Here is a 21,043-nt window from a genome sequence, read left to right as displayed (position 1 = left end):
TAAGCTAGGGTCCGGGTCGATCATCAGTAGAAGACAAGAAATACAGTTCGTTCCGCATACGCAGTCGCAACATCGCATCGTTATTGAACAAAGAAAAAGGTTAGGTAGTTTTAGTCGGGTGGGAAAAATCATCGAGCCTTTCCGGCCTGGTTTGCAGCTTCTGTAGAGCGAGGCGCATGTTAGCAAGATTCTCGCGACTCATCTTAGAGGGAAAAAGAGAACACCGGATGACTCTCGGTATCTCAAGCATAGCGAGACTCACCTCTCCTCGTAGCATCCTCCAAAAGACCAACGTCAACCTCCGACCGGGGAAGCACCACGTAGCGCACAACACTGCCTCGAATGAACATGTTCTTGACCGACGAAAGGTGGGGATATTTGTCCAGGTCTAGGACGTCGACATCGTCCAGCTTGATGTTGAGGTACTGATCGACCGATTTCAGAGTTCCCCGAATGCGGATATCGTTTTTGAGTTCGATAATGACGGTCTGGTTCGTAAGGGTCTTGAAGAAGCTTTAGTGGTATGGGTAAGCTGCGTTCGATGCAAGTTGGGAGGCATTGGTCGGATTTACCTGAAGAAGAGCATGGTTGCGGTGGTCGCGCGGTAGAGGGGTTGTAGGTCTCTGTGTAAATTCTATCACATGCGCTGAGAGATTCTGGGTTCCAAGATGTCAGGATAAAAGATAGTAGTCGTCCAGAGCTGCAGTGAGCACTCACAGAAGGTAAAATACGTCAAAGTTGAGAGACCAAGAACTGTGATGTTGTAACTCCATCCCATTCAGCGGCATTCAAGGCGGGCAGCTTCCTTGTCACGTGAGGGCACCGCTCATTTCTCTGCGGAGTACGGAGACTGCAGGACTCTTTAATTAACAAATCCATCTGACTGTTAGATATATCTTATATCAGTCATTCTTAATTAAAAACAAATCAAGAAAAGAAGACGTTCTTTTCTTTCTTCTAGATTGAAAATTGCTTGATTTGAGCCCTCCAACTAATCTCCAAAACAACGCAAAGCAACATAAAACCACGCAAAACAACGTAACGCAAGCAGTGGTTCTATCCAAACTTTTCTCACTCAACACAAACCAGCCTATTAAACCATTTCTTCAGGTTTCTTCTCATCAACATCAACATAATTATCAGCATTAATTCCATCCACAACTTCAAGTTTCACTATAACGCAATTTAGAAGATTAGCCTTTACCCTACCCCGTTAAGAACAAACAGATAAAAAACTTCAAAGCAGAGGATAAAAACTAGACTATTCCTTCTGATTTGCGCGCCTCCGAGACGAAATGTTCTTTCTTTGGCGAGGATTTCGAACGGGAATCCTATTAATGTAAAAGTCAATATTAGTTATATATAAGTATAGATCATGCAGCGTCTCGGCTAAGAGAAACAGAAAAGAAAAAGGTTAAAGAAGGACATACACGGAAGTCCTTTATTAAGAAAGCTATAAGCCCCAAAAGGCCGACTGCTGCAGCTACATCACTCTATGGTCCACTATCGCCTTAGAGGCCGTCGCACATTGATCATAAGAATCCATCGAGCTGGTAGTCGAGCTGGGGAAGGCGGTCATAGAGAAATAGTGTTTTCGAGTGATAAATCAACCAGATGAGACGAGATAATCAAGGGGGGCTAGTATTATGAGAGTGATGAAGATATAGAAAGGGATACGTGGATAAAAGAAAAGAAAAGATAAAAAAATGGCTCAGAAAACATTGACATTTATAATATTATTACCGTCCTCTGACGTCTTTATTCCGTGATCTTTTAATTTTTCATCCCGTTCCAGATCCAACGGAACTCTACCTCTCTGCTGGTTTTTCTGAAATAAAATGGAAAATGTCTGCTGAGTGTATGTCTTCTCTTTATAAACATACACCAGGTGCTGAAATTCATGAGAACTATAACTACCTTCATTGATGGTTTATAAATTCTTGATATACACCTTTTACGTATGAAGAAATATTGACCTCACTCCATCCATTTCACTTGCTATTCATATGCTCATCACACATCCATAACAAATAAACAAGGTATCTCAGCGATTGTCCAATTATTACATTATATCGCGCCACCAGGGCGGTAGATGGGGGTATCAAATGAGTATGTGGTTCCAAATACTCCAAGTATTTGGAAATGCAATGCAAAAAGACAAAAAGGGAAAGTGAGAGACAGAGATAGAATGGGAGAATGAAAATCAGGTCGCAAACCAGACCAAGGAACCTGGACCCTCGGACATCGTTGTTTTCCCTAACAGTGCTGTTGCGTCCTCCGCTTCGGTTTTGGCTTCATGGCCCAGCCCGACAAGCAAGACCAGCCGGCACCATTCTTGCGGCCTTCATCAAATACACTTCCAATGCCTTCAAGCAGCTTGTGCTGTTCGCGGCCCATCTCGACCTGAAGTTTCAGAAGCCACTGTTCCCATATCCAGCCACCAAATAACCCAGTGACACTGGCGACATCGGTTGTACTGCCGATTGGACCGTGGACCGCCTCGTACTCATCGATTTGACTCTTCACGCGAGGTTCAGGAGTCTCTCTGGGCACTTGGGGCTTGGTCGGCTCAGTACCCATTGGCAGGAACATCCAGGCACGCTTGGTGCCGACAAACTTCCCCATTCGCAGACGGTTGAGGAACTTCTTCGTAGGCGTTGGGTCGTAGCCTCTAGTCTTTAGATTGAAAGCGAATTCGACCGACGTAGCGGAAGCGGATGGACCGGCTCGTGAGATTTCTGCATCCATAACAAAGAATTCCAATACACCGCCAGGCTTGAGGCAACGGTAACATTCCTTGAGACAAAGGTCATACTCGTCCAGATTTTCACCTGACGGATGCTCTGTTTTCAGTAGGGCAGGAAGGGAGCGAGCGGAAATCACATCAAACTTATTGTCAGGGAAAGGTAGTTTCCAAAGGCATGAGACAGACACCGGTTGGTGATTTGAGGGGCCTTTGATGCCTTGATTGACCGCCTGGTGTTCGGTGAACGCAGTGTAGACCTTGACATTGGGATAGTCATGAGCGCACTGCCATGCCCACTCGCAAGAAGCATGTCCTCCTAGGTCTAAGACTCTAAGGCGGCGGGTACCAGAACCTTGCGGAGTCTTTGTGGAAGTGGAGGGTCGCGAAAGGCGCTTTGCGGCAGGACTAGCAATCAAGCTACCGCCATTGAGATATCTCAGAGCATCCATGGCCCACATAGATTGACTAATTTGGGAAAGGACCATTTGCTCTTTCTCCAGCATAGAAAATTGCGCCTTTTCCGACAAGACCGAGGCAATGACCGAGTTGCGGGGAGCTTGTGAAAATGGCCCCTTGTAAGCTGGACGTTCGGGGCGGACGAGCTCGTAATTACCCAACAAAGATCTGGTGTGGACATTTGTCAAACCAAGTCGAATAGACTGGACAGCGTCAAAACGTGTGTTGCGATGGACAAAAGTATCCCGATTGTTTGACTGTTGGCGAATGAACTGGAAACCTCGCCAATAAATCGAGTCCCTGCTTGCCGTGGCAGATGGTCCAGAGCTGGGTGCCTCGGGAGTATCCTCGGCGAACCTAACAGATCTTTTTCGGCTGATCTGTTGAGTTTCTTCGGCGGCAGCAGCAGTATCCTTGTCAATTCCATGGTCATCAAGCTGAGCATTGGTTTCGATATCTAGGGCGTTGACGGGATTGGTTTCGCGAAGAGCAGCAAGGTAGGAAGCCTGCGCGGCTAGCCAGACACTAGTTCTGTCTAGGCTTGCCATTGACTTCTTCTTCAGTTCGCTTTCGTAGTTCTCATCTTGTTCATCGTCCTCGCATAAGGTCTCAGGTCTGACAATCTCATGCACTCCATCCACGACATCGCTGGCTGGACTCTCCGGATGTTCCAGCGGCTCATCGGCGTTCTCAGAAGGGATCCGGATGGCAGTCGGCGGGTCGTATACAGCCGTCAGTTGCTCTTCGGTCAAACGTCGATTGCACTCGACTACCTGCTCAACAACTTCCCCTTCGGTCCGGCCGAAAGGTATGTTGTAAAAGCTTTCGGCAGTGGCCGACGTGGGAGGCCTATACCCCTTTGGAATCGACCAGGTGTGGCGAGCTCGAGCTCCGAGGGATGAGAAGAAACCACCGGGCGAGGGTATACTGAGCCTACTAAAGCTGTACCCAGATATATCTGAAGCCGGAGTTGCGTCATCAGCGCTGCGAGGTCGTTCGGGGGTCTCGATCTGCCACATCTCTTCATTGCCCTCGGAGGTCTCTGACCAAGGATCTGGCGTCCCATCAAGCGTAATATGTCTCAACGTTGCCAGAGCATCTTCAGGGAGGAACAGTCCTCCATCTGACGGCGTGTCTTCCCGTGTAGGTTCGGGCGGGAAATGGCGAGAGGTTGGCGTTGCTTGGCCGGGAATTTGAGGAAACCTCCCCAAAACTTGCTGCCAATCTTCTTCGACATTTTCAATTGCAATTTCGATGTTCTGGATCTCAGAGTCGGACTCGGGATGCTGCATGTCCACATTGTCTGTCTCCTCGATGTCCGGTTGGACATGGATCTCCCGAGCGTTCCATTCACTGTCGGGAAGAGACTGCAGGTCTGGAGTCGCTGGAGCGCTGATGTTCGAGATCTGATCCGATGAGACACTGCCATCCAGGGAGGGCGGAGCATGCACGGCGGGTACCGAATGACCTAGCATTGACAAGGCCGCTGGGGAGACCGGTATCTTCGGTGGCGGAGTGGGCGGAACCGGCGAGCTTTTAGGGGCACCGTTCAGTGACGAGAAGGTTGGCGACGGAATGGTGAGACTCGGATACCGCTTGCGACTAACTGGGGATATTATTGAATTTCTGGTCGTAGGGGTCGTGAGACTTGTCGGTCTGGAACTTGCAAATGATGTACAATCGTCACTCATGTCTGAATCGTCATCAGTGGCATCGTATAGATCATCGAAATTCCGCATCTGATGCTGCCATTCCGTATCCGAGCAGGACGATAAAGAACCTGTGGACAAGGGCGACCAAACACGATTCAGCCTCGAAGGCGGTTGAAGACCCGTGGTTCTCAATTTCAAGGGCGGTGCTCGACTGACCATCCCAGAGGGCGGAGGACTGGGCTCGGCCTTTTCTGAGAATTGAGCCTCGCGCGAGTCTTCAATGATGGTATTCAGCCTCGTCCCTCGGCCCTGCCGAGGAGGCGGACATCTAGCCAAACGAACTGACTCGGATGCCATTTTGACTTGGTAATTGCTAATTGAAGGATGTACTTCCTTGGCTGCAACTGCAAGACGAACAATCACCGAAGCTCGTGGAACCGAACAGAGCTTCTAAGGGTATCTCGATCGCATTAGACGCCGGTCAACGGGGTCTAGAGTATGTATAACTAAAACGACAGAAGATGGCTAAGCTACCAGAGCTTTAAGCACAAACAAACACGAGAACAAAAACGAGAACGACACGAAGATTGCGCACACAAATGGAGTAGGTGAGGAACAAGATCTCTGGGTAGCGCCCGGCTCTGGTATATATCCCCAAGAGCAAAAAGAGGGGAGGGGTTGATCCGGAGGAAGCGCCCACCACACCAGCCATGATCCGTGCAGAAACTACTGCAACATGAGGTAGGAACCTTGGAAATGGAGCCAGTGCACACAATGTCATTGGGTGTGATCTTGTCGGCGCGTCGCCGGCGAGGCCCCAACCACTCTAACAGGTTCATCCGAAGTGACAACAGGCACAGGTTGCATGGCGACGATACCAATCAGCGTGGAGGAGGGCCTTTGCACCTGCAAAGAACCGCCGGCCACGAATGGGAGTGGTGTCGAGGGATGACAGGCGATCCGTGATTGGTAGACTGGAAGCGCCGGGGGCTATCTTTAGAAAGGAAGTTCCGGGGTGTCGACGATCGGTGCGATGGTCAAGCACACCCTGAGTTCCCCTCAACCACCCTCTGCGCCTAGAAAAATACCGGACGTGAATGCCGTTGTCGCATCCCGTCGGTGAGGGCAATGAGCAAGCTCAAAGCTAAGAGGGAGAAACTACTTCCCCCAACTCTTGCCACCTTATCTCATGGATTGACTTAGTTGACCTGTCAGCGGCGACAGGAAAGACGAAAACGGGCATTCCGAATGTTATGCCGCCCAACCAACGGGCAAGATGGTCAGCCGACCAGCACATCGGAAATTGAGCGGATGAATTGGCACTGTTCAGAGGTGCTGAGAGCGCCGCGAGGGCAAACACCAAAGAGCCGGGAGGAATCCGATTCCCGTGACCCGGCCGACAATGGAATAGCTCGAGGCCTCGACGCGACCGACTCTAAGTTCAGGCACCCACGGGCGCGACCCACGTGAAGGTCTTGGCCCTAGCCCTTATCGTCTATGCAAGCTTTCCTAATCGGGCGATCCGGACTGACGTCGACCGGCAACTGGCGGTGATATGATGATATCAATGGCCGCTTAAATTTGCCCTTGGATGGAGTACGCTGTATGCCGTTCCACTCGGGTCTCCATCCTTCTTTGTTGTTCACACATTTCCCTTTTCTGACTCATTGGTACATAAGTCGTCATCGCGCTCCTGTCTTCTCGTCCGCACCCCTCCCCCCACTTCATCCACTTCCGGCCGTTGCACATCCGTCCAGTGTACAGAACCTCACTTTGTTCTATACAATCGTCCGACTTGACCCTTCGCCATGTCTCCCCCTGCCATCATAGCTCCTTCTATCCTCAGCGCGGACTTCGCGACTCTGGGCCACGAATGCTCGACGAAAATCGAGCAAGGGTCCGATTGGCTCCATGTTGACATCATGGACGGTCACTTCGTCCCTAACATCACCTTCGGAGCTCCCGTCGTCACCAAGATTCGCTCTCACGTCGCTCGCCCTACGGAGCCGAGTGGAAAGGGTACCTTCGACTGCCACATGATGATCATGGAGGTGAGACGCCCCGTTCCATGCGATCCGCGAGTCGCCGCGCGCTTCCTCGCGACATGAGTACCCGCGCATTCCGTTCGGATCAATAAGAGAACTTCCCAGCTAACCATTTCATCTTGATATCTAGCCACATAAATGGGTCAAGGACTTTAAGGACGCCGGCTGCGATCTCTACTGCTTTCACTACGAAGCGGCCGTCTCGTCCGTGGCCGCCACCTCCCCCGCTGATTCTACCACAACCCGCCAAACGAGCCCCAAGGAACTGATCCGCTACATTCACGACGAGGGTATGCAAGCTGGTATTGCCATCAAGCCCGACACGCCGGTGGATGTGCTGTGGGATATCCTCGAAGCCAAGGATGAGAAGGAGCGTCCGGATGTAAGTGCCGTCACCGTCCGGGATTTCCCTCAAGTCTGTGTGACCTGATCTGACTAACTCCTCCGTTCAATAGATGGTCCTCGTCATGACGGTATACCCTGGCTTTGGTGGTCAGAAGTTCATGGCCTCCGAGCTGCCCAAGGTCCAGACCTTGCGCGAGCGATACCCCAACCTGAACATCGAGGTTGATGGCGGACTGGGAATCGGCACCGTGGACCAGGCTGCGGATGCCGGTGCCAACGTTATCGTCGCTGGTTCGGCTGTTTTTGGTGCCCAGGATCCTGCCGACGTTATCGCAAAACTCCGCGAATCCGTCGACTCGCGCCGGAAGGACTCAAAAGTCTAAGCAAAAGGGGATATATACCTTCATGTGATTCGGTTCTTTTGCGGTTTATATTTTGCTAATGCCTCATTTCCTTTATATTTTTTTTACCAGGTTCCTTCGAGCATGTGATGACCAAAAGAAAAAGAGACGGGAAGACTACCTTAGTAATTTAATGCGGTTACGGTTGACGAGTTACTACTCATGTATCCCCAGCAAGAACTACAAAATAAATTGATAGAAAGACCTAAGATAGATACATCCGAACCCGCAAAGTTCCTCGAATTAGGTACTAAAGAACACTCAACTGGTATTTTTACAAACAAAGGAAAAAGAAAACCAAATGAAACAAGTGTGATGTCATGTCGTGTTCGTCATCCCGACAGCACAGCTGACCAGGGTTATGCAACACAGACAACCCGAGTTAATTCCCACCGCTAGCGGCTGCCTGGAGTTGGTGGTAATGATTGTCAAAATCATTCTGATTAAATTTATTCTTGTTTCTTGGCTTCCGTATCCTTGACGTCGGGTTCATCTTCGATTGCGGGCTCCTCCTCGATAGGTTCGTCCTGAGCACCCTGCTCCGCCTTCTCCTTCTTCAGGGCATCAAGAATCTCTTGACGACCGCCAGAGATGGATTTGCGCAAGTCCTGCTTGACCTTTTCCTGCTCTTCCGGAGATGTGGCCGAAATTATGGAGCCACGGTGGTGTTCCACCAACCCTAGAGCTTGGGCGTTATCAGCATGAATGTTGGCAGAGGAGACCGCAGCAACCTCTGGTATGATGAGAGGCGGACGCTTCAGACTCTCCGCATCTTCAGGAACCAATGATTTCCGACGTACTGAGTCTGCGCCATCTTTTTTCTTGTCTGTGCTGGCGGCGGCATCGGCAGGGGCAGGCGGCTGCGGGCTGGGCTCTTCCGTAGCTGCGGGCGCCTTCTCAGGCTTCGCGCTGTTCTCCTTAGCCTTGGTAGCCGCCTCCTCGCTGGCCTGGCGTAATGCAACAGTAATGGAGTCATCCTTCTGCGCTTCCTTGGCAGGGGGATTCTGGATCTTGATCGTGCTCTGCTTCGGAGCGGCCGACTCGGGGGTGGGGGTGAATGCGCCGGTGTCGGTCTGAGTGGCGGGAGCTGGGTAGCTGGTGGCGGGCATGCTGTCGAAGTCTTCGACGCTGTTCACCTGCATCCGCAGCTCACCGTACTCGTTCCATTCTTCGATTTCCTCTAGGTCCTACAGCATCATGCGCGATTAGCGAGCACCCCACCAAGCTACGTGGAGTGGGAAACAAGGGAGAGGGGGGAACAGAAAACAGCGCGTGGTTGATATATCCCCTGCGCCGGTAACCATTCCCCGTCACGGAGGCAAAGGGGGGGGGGGGGGGGAGGAGGGGGAAAGGAGAGGTGACATACGCCGACCACTGTGCCGAATTTCACCAGACCGGGCAATTTCTTGCCCTTGGAGCGACGACCCCAGAGTTTACGAGCGGCATCGTCGGTGGCGACGTCAATTGCGCGAAACGGGAGCTTGTTGGCCTTCAGGATGGTCTCCAATCGAGCAGTGGCGGTGACGATGTGGGATGACCCCGCAGTAAGGGAGGTGTAGAGATAAAGGGTCGAGTCGGACATGACGAGAGATGGAAATGAAACAAGAAAATCTAGAATGAACTCGTTTCGAGTGAAGACCGATCACAGAGCAGATGCGGTGAAGAGACGATCATCCAGATGAGTTGGATGGAGATGAAATGTGCCTGCGTGGTTTCGGATGTGCTCCAATTTCCCTCCTTTCTTTTTTTTGATCCCTGCAGCTTTCTGGAACGGGGAAATCATTCGCAGGTATGACGTGGCGGCTTCAAAGGGGGGGCCCACGCGGAGTCACGTGTTGCTCGCACAGGGAGTCGATGGGCGGTGACGGTGACGGTGAACTATGAATCGCTCTGCACCAGGTCTAGGAGCGAGGGGGTGATGCCCTGTTGCAAAGATTATTATATACTCCGGGAACTCCTTATGTCATTATCCTGGTTTTTGATGCCTCTCGCTCTGCGGTTCTTGTATCTTTTGGGCCCAAACCATGCGTGGTAATCTGACGTCAAGTGGGTTATATCGCCCACTCAGAGTGCTCCCAGCGTTCAACCTCCTGTCACTGACCCAAGTTCAAGCACCTTGACTGGGCAGAATTACCTAACTACCGGATATATATCATTTGAGTTGTACCAATGGGAATGGTTGATGTCATTGCTTTTTGTCTATCGGCTCTGCAGGCTCATCTTTCTCCCGGTTCGGACTCCCTTTATCCCAGGATCTCTCCGTTCATCGGGCATATCCAATCGTAAAACTACAATCCCCCTTTGTCCAGTAGGTACAGATTTCAATTGAGAGTCTTCCTTAACCTCAACTTAATGTCTGAATGTATTCCCTTATCCTTTACTTGGTACATCCCGAAATAGCTCACATTCATGATCAGTCATCTCACATCTGCATTGTTACACCGATGATGATATACCAGCCATCTCCTTAATTCAGGAACTGTCAAGGGCAATGGATTCCAAAAGACGGTCAGCAGTCAAACATTCGAACCTGTCAAATATATGGCCCGCTATCACGACACTGAGAGCAACGTTAGTGCCGATCAGATATGTTTCGGGTTCTCTTCTGTTATCTCTCAGAAGCCACATTCCTCGTCAGATGGAGTACCAACTACATATTTGTCTCCAGTTGAAGGTCTTTGTGGGCTTTACTTAATTGGACAATAATACTGATCCTCCTTACAGGACGGAGTACGCAATCCGGGGCAAGTGATTAGACGACAACCTTCCTCTTGGCACAAGGAAGTGATTTCTACTAGGACTGCCTAGACCGGATCCTCCTTCGGATTCTGCAGTAGGCCGGTATGCAGTCTGCTAATTTCGACAAAAAAGAAGCAAGTTGGATCTTGCCCTTCATTCGTCGAAACGTTCTTGCTCGGTGTCCACAGCATATTGTATCTGAAACCGCAACTGAGCTGGCAAAGTAGGCTACCTCTATCTATCACTTGCACTTATGTCTCCTAGAAGTTCGGCCATCGTCCGGACCTGAGACACGGATCAAACATACATGCATCGCTCGACTTATCGGATGTCACCACATCAGAGCATGCCCCAGAACACGCTCCAGCACATGCGTTGTTTGGAGTATATGCTCCGGGTCTGAAATTGGCGATCCCCATCTGTGAGAAACATCTTTACCCGCAATGCACCCGATGTTCATGAGCCGATTGATGTGGTCATTCATCCGGTCGCGTGTTCTAGGTCGCCGTTCCGAGCATGGGGATGATAGTCGCCATTGTGGTATCAATGGCCCTGGCGGTGGTGGATCTGTCGGTCTATATCGAGCGGGGTGATCTCCTGGCGGCGAGCATGCACGTAGACACATGTTGAGTATGGCCGGAAAGAACAACTTCTATCGTCTCTTCTGGGCTTGTAGGTGTAGATCTGTGCATCAATATGATCGTGGTGAAAATTCTATACATACAAACGCATGTTGTAGTCTCGGGGGGTTGTCACTTGGATCTAGTATGTTCCTTTTCCCTCCATGTGATCTGTGCATTAAAGAAAGCAAGACATCGTGGACTTGGATGGCATCTGCATGAGATAGAGAATAGGCATATTAGCAGAGCTCCTATCTGGTAGTTATGGGCCACAGAAAAGATATGCTGATGTTTGTCACCCTCACAGCCACTGTACTTGTACCAGGCTATAATTTCGAACATAGTTGCGTATGATGACCGAGCATATTGCAGTTCTACATGTACTGTACCATATTCCAAACTAACGGTCTGAAGAAAGCTCGTGAGATATCTGATGGGTGAGAGGGGGGTCTCTTTCCTATCATGCAACGGGGTCTCGACACCTTGAACATTACATTATTAGACTACCCTATATTCCAGTCTCCGGGCAAACACATTCACATACTAACAATTATTATAGACAGGGAGTCTCTACTCCTTCTCTCGCAGCGACGCTACTGGTGGCCTTTGCGTCCCGCCCAGGTCCACTACCTACATACTTTACCTCCAAACACATCGCCCTGCCTGAGGCACCCGTTCCCAAACTAGAAGACACATCACCAGACACTACATCCATGATACAAACAGCATACAATCAGCCAAAACGTTTGCTATGGCTATGTATGTAGCAACCCTGCAACACAGAACGCCCGACAATACCCAGTCGTCCGGATTTTAGATCCCGCCAAGTCTCCGGACCCGATGTAAACCCTCCCGAAATATATCTCACCCCGAGGTCAGGGTCTGAGCACACTCCATCGGCAGAATGCACCAACCAGACGCACCAACGCCGTTTGAACCCATGCCATTAACATGAGCCATTTTCTGCATTTGTGCATTTAGTAGAAAGTCAAGTAGATACATAGTAGATACCCAGGGAAAACCCCGGAGGCTCGTCTTCGTAGGTAGGTAACTAAGTCGCGAGCGGCAAACGAGTAACTAACGAACGTGCCATCGACGCGTCATCGGGCAGTATGCTATGGACGAACAGAAGAAAGACAGATATACTACTAGTTACCTAGCTATGAGATCAGGTAAAGTGATCGTGACTCAGAGCGCCTCCGTGCTGGTTTCAGAACTCCGTATAGTTACTGGCCCAGGAGAGTTTTTTGGGAGCAAATCGATGAGGAATGTGGCTGATGGCGGCGCACGAGGAACCCGGGTACACTTGGCTTTCAGCCTGGCGCTCATTCAAACTCTGCTGTGCCGAAGTGTGTGGTGGCTGTGGGAGGCAGAGAGGTTAATTGGCAGAGGTTCTATGTTCTATGCCGCCTGAGAGATCTTTATTATTTATTTTATTTTTTGAAACTTGTTCTGTCGCTGCGTCCGTGGCCTATAATCTACAGAGGATATATTATTTCATTCGGGGCATGAAAGTGGTTAGTCAGCGAGGGGGTAAGAAAGGCGGGATAAACGTTAAAAGAGAGAATTAAATGCCCAAGGCAAACGACAGAAAAAGTAAAGCAAATAGGGAAGGAAAGAATCAAGAAAGATGGTGGTCAGAACGGGGCGTCGGCACAGCCTGGGTCCGTCAGGCTGGACTTAACCCGCGGGCCTGGGTTCGGCTACTGTTATTATGGTGATTACGAGAGGTGATAGCACCACCACCTCGTTTATCCCGTTGTCAAGCATCACGATATCGACAGACTGCATTTGCCCGGGTAGAGAGGAGGGTCAGATGCTCAGATCGCATTTGCTTTCTGAGCCGTTTCCCTCATGACAGGGATGGATGGGGGTAAGGCAGACACGGAGATTGGGCACGGCTGTAGGTACTACTGTCGTGATCATAGCACTGGAATTCCTTTCCCTGGAAGCCCTGACGTCGACGGTGATTGACACTGTCTGGTAGATCTATTTAGAACTGTTCATGTAGGCGGATGTGGTAACTGGGATTCTTGACCGTCGCCGGTCGAAACCCGCCAATCAGTCGGGACGATTTCCTTTCTTTTGTCGCGAGTCGATCGCTTTAACCCCGTACATACATATGCTGTACATACCTACACATACTCCGTACATATCGACCTGACCACCTGATGGGTGCAGGTTCAGGGTTATGTCATCGCTGTACGTGGATTCATCTCCCGAATGCATCTCGTCATTGTAGTCCGTTTTTCCCCCGGCAGTTGACAGCATGTCCTGCCATAAGTCTCTCAATTCCTTTCCCTTCCTTTGTTTTCCACAGGGGAGATTTAATTCATTTCGATGTATTCCGTTTTCGCCCATCCTAACCCCCCCGGTCCCATCCTTCTCAGTCTCCCAACGGAACTCTAACCTTCCAAAAAGCCCAAGTCCTTTACAAATGTGCATAGTTGCATAGAATCACAGATAGCGTGCGTTAGCGGTCCCATGCTTGGAAGATCCTCAGCCTATCATTCCTCCGTGTCAGGGACACTCGGCGATCACACTTATCTAGCGGTCCCACTCACCAACGCCGTTCCCCCCCAATTTGTCGAATGGAAGTACTTTTTCAAGAGCATTTTCTGGCTTTCTGGAACGCATACCGCGCAGATGTCTATTTTTGTGACGGATTGGTAGCCAAATGGGTGTCGTGTCAGTTTGTACCTTACATCGGTTATTCTCCTCCCACCTTGTGGAAAAGAGTGGGAATTGGGTTGACTTGGACAACGTTGATTGTACAGAGTAATTCAAGGAAAAAGACAATCTTGGGTACGGAGTAGATGATCAGTTCATGGGCTAACATACCTGAATCGTTCGTTGAGACTACACGATGGGGGTGAATTGAGGGCTGAGGAGGGATGGATGATCTCCTACCAGCTCTATTGAGTCATTGGTATTTTTGAAACCGAAAAACGGAGATGAATAGAGCAAGCCGTTCAGGATGCTCATCGTGATATTTCAAGTTAGTGGAGTAGGAGTACTAATGCGCCGACAGCAGTTTTCCATTGCGGAGTCGCCTTCTCGCATTTCGCTCGGGGTTCGTCAAAGGAGGGGTAGTACTCGTTGTTTCCATTATTATTCTGAATTTTCCAACCCGAAACAGAATTCCTGTTCGTAGGGAGATTTGGTCTGCGCATGGACCACATCGTAGGCCCTCCGAACGGCGTACTTTTCTCCTCGGGACCCAGAGCGTTTGCAATGGCTGGAAATTGAAGGGGCCGTTTTCCATTCCTCCCACCGTAGGACCCAGTTTGAAGTCGCTGGAACAACTGCCACCACCGTCCAGTAGGCCAGCCATCATAGCCGCAATTCGGAACCACTCAATACGTAAAGAGCGGTGACCTGGTTGTGGGTTGGCAGTGGATGCTGCCTGGAACGGATGAAACAACGGCGGAGTGAGCGGTTGACCGCTGGAAATTCGGCAAGCGCTTCTGCCACCGAAATATCTGACCCGAGAGGAAAGGTGAGACCCCTCTGCGCTCCATACCGTTGCGTTCTTTGGTGTCGTATCCGCACTCCGAGGGTGAGGGTCGATGGCTCGGTAGGATAGAAAGAGGGCCCCGCCAAGACGGCCAACTGTTCATCCACGGTGACCCCGAAACGGGAAATAGCCCACGTGACTGCACGTGATATTTACGCGCTTAGCCTCTTCGAGATGGCTCCACCGTGTCCCCCAATGATCGAATCCAACGTCGATAGTGTCGAGATCGTCCATCCACCGCCAGCAATGGGGGGCACCACCATGACAGATCGGGAAATCAAGCAGAATTTCCCTGTGACCGGTAACCCCTCGCCGAAAGAGCGAACTGAAAGGGCATCAACGGCAGCAACAACACCAACAACTGTGCTCTCCGTTCTTTGTTCAACCAGATCGGGAGTCTGGGCGGCCACGCGCAGAATAGTTGAACCTTGGGAACCTTCCGCGTGGTACCGTAGGCTCGTTCCGGGGGAGGTATGTAGGTTATTGCTACTGTTGCTCTTACGACGTGAGAAGCTCTATCATCTGCAGGAAAACAGATGAAGCTGGGGTCGACCCCAAACCAAGAAAATCTGGCTTCCTTTCCGAGCTCGATTCTGACCGGATAGAGGCGAGACAAGGTATCCTAGATGATTGGGGGCTCTCGCTGGAGCCAACTTCCATAGGGTCATGTTTCCTAGAGAGATGATATGGCATCAACCAACAAAGACAAGAGAAGTCTTGCAAACGGAGGTGCCGTCGTCATCTACAAGAACTTGGACGAGGCCATTTCTTTGACGGAGGATGGGAAAGGTCAGTCCACATAGTTAGCAGGTGGTCGTGACTATGAGGGGCCGAGACCACCAGATCGGGTGTAGCCCAAACGACGTGGCAGATTTCGAGTCGAGGGGGAAGATTCAGCTGAGACCCGAAGGGCCCAGGGAGATTGGCGTACGGTATTTTGTGCTTGGGTGTCAAGCACCGCTAAAAGGGTAGCTTGTAGCACGCTGTATCCTTAGCCCGGGAATTTAGTACTTCCCCAAGAGCCGTGAGTGTTCCAAGTGTGAAAACTAAGGCATGCCGCTGTAGGCGCCTGAAGGGGAAGAAGCAGGTCACGGTGATGATAGGTCACGATAGGTCACGACATGCATGGCTTACTGTCTACTCTGGCAGAAGGGAGTACGTCATTCTTTCCCCCCCTTCCTCTGCTTCTCTAAACAAAGACGGCCCGTCTACTAACAGTCCTAACCAAGATAGTTAACCAAGGAGGACACTTACCTAATAATAGCACTGGTAACGTCTGATTCTTACCACCAACACGGCTCGTACTCAACCGTAAATAATACTGAGCAGTGATCAGAAAACCGGATGACTGATCCAGGGAGATCCAACACATCCATCCGGGATTTTCTCTTGCTTGGTGCGGGTGCCGGTCGGCGCAATCCGTTTCGTTGCCTCACTTTGGGGCTCACGTTGTGTTCCTTTGCTTTTGTCCAGCATCCAGCGTCCAGCGTCCAGCATTCTACTATTATTATTACTCTACCTACCTGTCTGTCTCCGTAAATGCCCATCCGTTTGGGGTGTAGGCTATATTCGGAGCTTGGGTCGACCAGTCAGGGTGTCACCTTTCCCCTATCATGCCCCCTCTTCCAGGTTCCCTTTGCCTTTCTTTTTTGGACGGATGAATGGATTTTCATCAGTGTAATTTCGTATTTAATTTGGATTTCATTTGCAGAGTATTTTTTATTCGATTCCGTGCGTATTTTCCCGGTTATTGGTGATCGGGTCTGTGTCTTTTCTCGGACAACTGTGAAATTACCTGTCCACTTTCTATACGGTAGACCCTTACGAAATAGGAAAGGTAGAAAGAGCGAAGGCATCTGCTGGACACCCTGAGACCCTTTCTTTTTGGCTGCCCCAGGCTTGGACTCTTCGTCGGCGCTCAGCGTCCAGACACTATTCCGTATTCCGTCGACGATAGCAGAGAGAGGGACGGCCCAAAAGTAAAATCACTTCAGCAAACGATAGAATAGAATAGAGTAAGATAAAATATAATTAAATAAAATAATTGTGGAATTAATTAATTTACGACTCGATTTTCCAGGGAGTAAACCATTTTCTTTTTTCTAAAAAAAATAAAATAGAGAAAAATTGAATAAAAGAAAAGAAAAGAAAAAGAAAAAGGGCAAAAATCGCTGACCAGTGCCCACCCCCCGACCGACACTACGAAAAGGTTCCAGACCTTCTTCTGAATCCCATTCCTCTTCCATCCTGGTCCACTCCGCGAACCACCGACGATGATGAGGATGGGACCGTCTTGCCAGTCGGTCCTCCGGCCAATCCTTCTTTCCATCTCACAGACCGTCTGCTTTCCCCCACCCCGGTCGTTTCCCAAGTTTCAACTTCCATGAACTACTGCTGCAGCAGCTAAACCCAACAGGTTGCGAATCTGGGACTGACTGACTGACTGACTGACTGACTGACCTGACGGATCTTTTGTTCTCGTTCCTACTCTCTCTCCCCCATACTTGCGACCCCCCCCCTCTTCCTCACACACCTCTCTCTCCCCCCCGATTCATATTATGCAATACGGGCCATTTGACCAAGCCGGGCTGTGGGGATAACTACTGCTAGTATAACTATTCCCTTCCCCATTAAATTGATATCTTCCGCCCTCCTCCCTCCCCCTCGTTCATTCATCTCTCTCAACTATCTTATCGCGATCCTGTCCTAGTAGATTTATATTTCTCCTATACTCTCTGCCGTCTCTATATCTATATTCCTCCCTCTCATCTTCTTCTTCTCATCACATTTCTATTTTACCTACTCTTGTTCTCAATCCCCTCATTTCTGGTGTGTCATCCGCGCAACCTGACCTTCCTGCTGTACACCCACCGAAAACCCACTGCCGTCGCGGGAACAATCTTGACCCTCCAGTCAGTCCTCCCTCCTTCCTTTCCATTTCTTTTCTTTTTCTCTCCACCTCATCTCCCGTCTCTCGTCGTCACTATTTTCCTTGTTATTTTCAGTGGATGGCAGTACTGATATGAATGCCATAGAGATCCACTTCTCCCACTCAAACCCCCCTATATAGTCATTTGGTACTGATAGCAGCTCTATCCTTATCGCTCACCTCATACGGGAGAGGCACCACTCTAAGGATATCTCACCAACATGGCTGTCACCATGGCCGATGACGAACTCTTCACACGGGCCATTTCTGGGTATCGGGACGCTTTTTTGGTTCAGCACTCCCACCTTCCGGAATCAGAGCGAAACCAACTTTGGGGCCAACGGTTAAGTCAGTTCATACCGGCAACGGCATCCTCTTCCCTCAACAGCTACCGTCCGGTCTCCGGCTCTGGCATCCTTGAAAATGGCGGTTCTACAACACTCGAGAAATCTGGGAAACGGGCTCGACAGGATACTCCCCGGACTCTACCTGGTTCTGGTCTTCCTCCGACGAAACGACGAGTCACCGTATGTGATCCATCTTGGTCTTCTGATCCCGCCTCTCCTCCACCTTAACACCCATCTTGTTCCTCCCGTGCTCTTGCATTCCCTTCTTCCTTGCTCTTTCGCCAGCAACCAGTCCCTGGATTGACAATTGGCAGACTCCGGATCCCCCGGTGACCGTTGATCTGACGCGCGAGCTGTCTCACGCGTCCTCTCCGGCAGCTCCCCAGACGTCTCAGCACCTCTCTAGATCGAATTCTCGCAAGGACGGCTCCTCCGGTTTCTCGGGTCCTGGGTCCTCCCGACACACAACCATGGTCCGTTCACAGAGCCAGCAGACTCCGGTGTCTCACCGGCCGTCGCTGGCCTCCAGCATGACGGGACAGCGACACTCCTATGGACCTTCGCGCGCCCAACGCCGCCTTGACCACGTTAGCGAGTATTCCCCATCCGAATACGCCAAGCAGTATTTGGACGACCACCAGGCTCAACAACGGGGTGCTTCGGCACTCTCCATGGCACTCTCTGCGGACTCGGCATCGAATGGACTCGATCAACAATCCTCCCGCCAATCTCCCAATCAGCAATACCAGGGACCTTCCGCGCTGACCTCCGGCCTAATGGGGATGGGGCATCCTTCGTTAGCCGACCAGACTGCCACGGGCGCAGTTGACATGAGTAGGAGCACCACTACCGATTCGATATGTGGTGGCATCGGCATGATGCGATTTGATTCTTCGGGGCCAAATCTCGACTCCAATTTCTCTTTCCCCTACCCTTCGTCTGATTTTGTTTCGTCCACCTCCCCTATGAACGTCCCCTTCTCCACCTTTACATCCATGCAACGGGATCTTGATCCTGTCACTTTCCCCTTCGCTGAATCTTCTGCTCCTCCCGCATTCTCCTGCTCCGCCCCCTCTGCCACGACTTTCCCCCAACAACCCATCTCTGCCCTGCCGCTCTCTCCCGCCGTGGAGATGAAGCATTCCATATCCACCGAGAGCAATAGTTCTTCCTTCTCTCAGCCGTCTAGAGCGGCTCGAAGGACCCAAGAACAAATTGTGCAGGGCGCTCGACCCATCGCCCCCAAGGTGGAGTTCAACGGTTCTCAGCCTAAAGTGGCTGAGCAGCACAAGATGATCCGCATTTCATCCTCCGACGGGACAGCCAAGGAGGTGGCAGCCATTCCCAAGGCATCGATTCAGCGGCCCCCGCGTCCCAAGACATATTGTTCGATGTGTAACGATCAGCCCGACGGCTTCCACGGGGAGCACGAGCTGCGTCGGCACATCGAACGGGTGCACGCCGTGATTCGCAAGGTTTGGGTTTGCGTTGACATCTCCCCTGGCAAGACGTTCCTGGCCAACTGCAAAGCATGCCGGAATGGAAAGCGATACGGCGCCAATTACAACGCCGCCGCTCACTTGCGTCGGACTCATTTCAATCCTTGCCAGCGAGGCCGGGGTGGACGTGGGAAGGACAGTGAGAAGCGCGGCGGGAAGGGTGGTGGAAACCACCCGCCCATGGAAGTCCTGAAGCACTGGATGGTGCAGAAGGAGGAGATTGTCCTCGAAAATGCCCAGAACTTTATTGACCAAGATGCGATCGGGGATGACCTGGCGGCAGCCCCGTCGTCGGTGCCCGCCGAGGATGCGACGTTCCAGGGGTTGTCGTCAGCGCCGGCCGACGATTTGCCCCAGCATGGGTTGGAAACAACCATGATGACTGGGTACAATGCCTTTTCTGCTTTTCCCACGATGGGCATGGATACATCTCTTGATACTTCCTGTTATCTGGATGCTCAGCCTTTGGCTCCTGAGATTGATTCGTATGTGTGATCTATATAATCCTTAGAACCTTTTCTTTTTTTTCCCTTTTGTTCTTTTCATCTGGATTATTCCAACTTCATGTTGATATATGGGATTTGTATTCTTTTTCTGGTTCGGTTTTCTTTTCTTGTCATTTCCTTTGCGCCCTTACATAATTTTCTGCTTCTCTTCTTTCTTTTCTTTCTCATGCGGGTTTGACCCGCCTTTCATTTCTTCTATCCATTTCGTCTTTTTTTCCTATTTCTTCTCTTCTTTTGACGCTTTTTGACCTTTTTCCTTCTCTCTTCTCCTTACTTCTCTTTTCCAACGGTTCTTGATTCTCGAATCTTTGCCTTTTGCCGCGCGCAAATTCACAGGGGTCGAAACAGCCGACCTCTGCGCCGCCTCAACAAAGGCGACATGGGACGACATAATGTGTGATGATGAACAGCCAAACAGTGAAACAGCCAGACTCCAGTGGTTTTTGTTCTTTTTTTTTTTTTTTTTTTGCTCTCATGAATATATTTGAATTGGTGAACGTCATTCTTTGACGGCAACGGCACTTTCCCGGGGCAGCCCTGGACTGGGACCCGATGGGGATCGCTCCTCTCCGGCTCTGGCCGGCAACGAAATCCCTTGATAATTACCTACATGCTAGGTACTTAGTTGCTTTCACAACCCACTACTTACCACCCACCAGGATACACTGCAGAACGTACCTAGGACTGTAGGCCGCCAGACGGCACGCAACCCCAGCCTAGCTGAAGAGGCGAGAACAGTGGGAGCGATGGGGCGCTGGTGAAGCAGTGACACCCGCGAGGGAGGGCCTACGTCCATGACGGTGCCTGCTTACTGATTGAGGATCAGAACAAGATCAAGAACAAGATCAAGATGATGACGATGTCTGCTAACTCGTTGACTCGACGACCGCCACCGAGCGAGGCTGGGCGGTGGAGAAGGACGCCATCAGCGGGACTCGGGAAAGCGGAAATCGGGTCTGTAGGGCAGGCCGGAGCTTTGTATTGTAATGAATGACCCTTGACGGGCTGGCTCGACTAATGAATCTCCGGGAAGGAGTGATCTTGAGGGCAGGAATATTCTTCGATTCTAGGTTTTAGTTCAGGCTAATTAATCTTCTTCTGTTTCATGCCAACGGAGTACTGTACATACCTAAGAAGAGGATCTGCCTGCCTCGTACGAGCCGGGTACCATAGCGGACACCCGATTTCTCAGGCACCACAAGGTCGGGCGGTAGCGACTTAGAGTTACATCCAAAGGAAGA

The 21,043-nt window shown here is 50.7% G+C and overlaps 5 protein-coding genes across 5 annotated transcripts; 2 read left to right on the top strand and 3 right to left on the bottom strand.

Moving 5' to 3' along the window:
• Nucleotides 1-128: 128 nt before the first annotated feature.
• Nucleotides 129-586, bottom strand: KD926_004476 (Sm-like protein LSM2; the record flags this gene model as incomplete). The annotated part of the gene is made up of 3 exons (XM_053095182.1): nt 129-160; nt 263-513; nt 573-586. 3 exons carry the CDS (start codon nt 584-586, stop codon nt 129-131), a joined length of 297 nt encoding a protein of 98 aa, XP_052950126.1.
• A 1,670-nt stretch (nt 587-2,256) lies between these two features.
• Nucleotides 2,257-5,211, bottom strand: KD926_004475 (uncharacterized protein; the record flags this gene model as incomplete). The annotated part of the gene is made up of 1 exon (XM_053095181.1): nt 2,257-5,211. One exon carries the CDS (start codon nt 5,209-5,211, stop codon nt 2,257-2,259), a length of 2,955 nt encoding a protein of 984 aa, XP_052950125.1.
• A 1,451-nt stretch (nt 5,212-6,662) lies between these two features.
• Nucleotides 6,663-7,627, top strand: KD926_004474 (ribulose-phosphate 3-epimerase RPE1; the record flags this gene model as incomplete). The annotated part of the gene is made up of 3 exons (XM_053095180.1): nt 6,663-6,905; nt 7,030-7,281; nt 7,355-7,627. The coding sequence occupies 3 exons, from the start codon at nt 6,663-6,665 to the stop codon at nt 7,625-7,627; spliced, it is 768 nt and encodes a 255-aa protein (XP_052950124.1).
• A 467-nt stretch (nt 7,628-8,094) lies between these two features.
• KD926_004473 (uncharacterized protein) lies at nt 8,095-9,227 on the bottom strand (the record flags this gene model as incomplete). Its single annotated transcript, XM_053095179.1, has 2 exons — nt 8,095-8,832; nt 9,012-9,227. The coding sequence occupies 2 exons, from the start codon at nt 9,225-9,227 to the stop codon at nt 8,095-8,097; spliced, it is 954 nt and encodes a 317-aa protein (XP_052950123.1).
• Nucleotides 9,228-17,671: 8,444 nt separating this feature from the next.
• On the top strand, nt 17,672-19,791 carry KD926_004472 (uncharacterized protein; the record flags this gene model as incomplete). The annotated part of the gene is made up of 2 exons (XM_053095178.1): nt 17,672-17,977; nt 18,112-19,791. 2 exons carry the CDS (start codon nt 17,672-17,674, stop codon nt 19,789-19,791), a joined length of 1,986 nt encoding a protein of 661 aa, XP_052950122.1.
• Between the last annotated feature and the right edge of the window lie 1,252 nt (nt 19,792-21,043).

This window comes from Aspergillus affinis, assembly GCF_023601865.1.
Source record: "Aspergillus affinis strain CMG 70 chromosome Unknown NODE_214_length_31651_cov_83_889181, whole genome shotgun sequence".
Lineage (NCBI taxonomy): Eukaryota > Fungi > Ascomycota > Eurotiomycetes > Eurotiales > Aspergillaceae > Aspergillus > Aspergillus affinis.
Note: the sequence above shows the minus strand (reverse complement) of the source record. Positions and strands in the feature narration are given on the sequence as shown.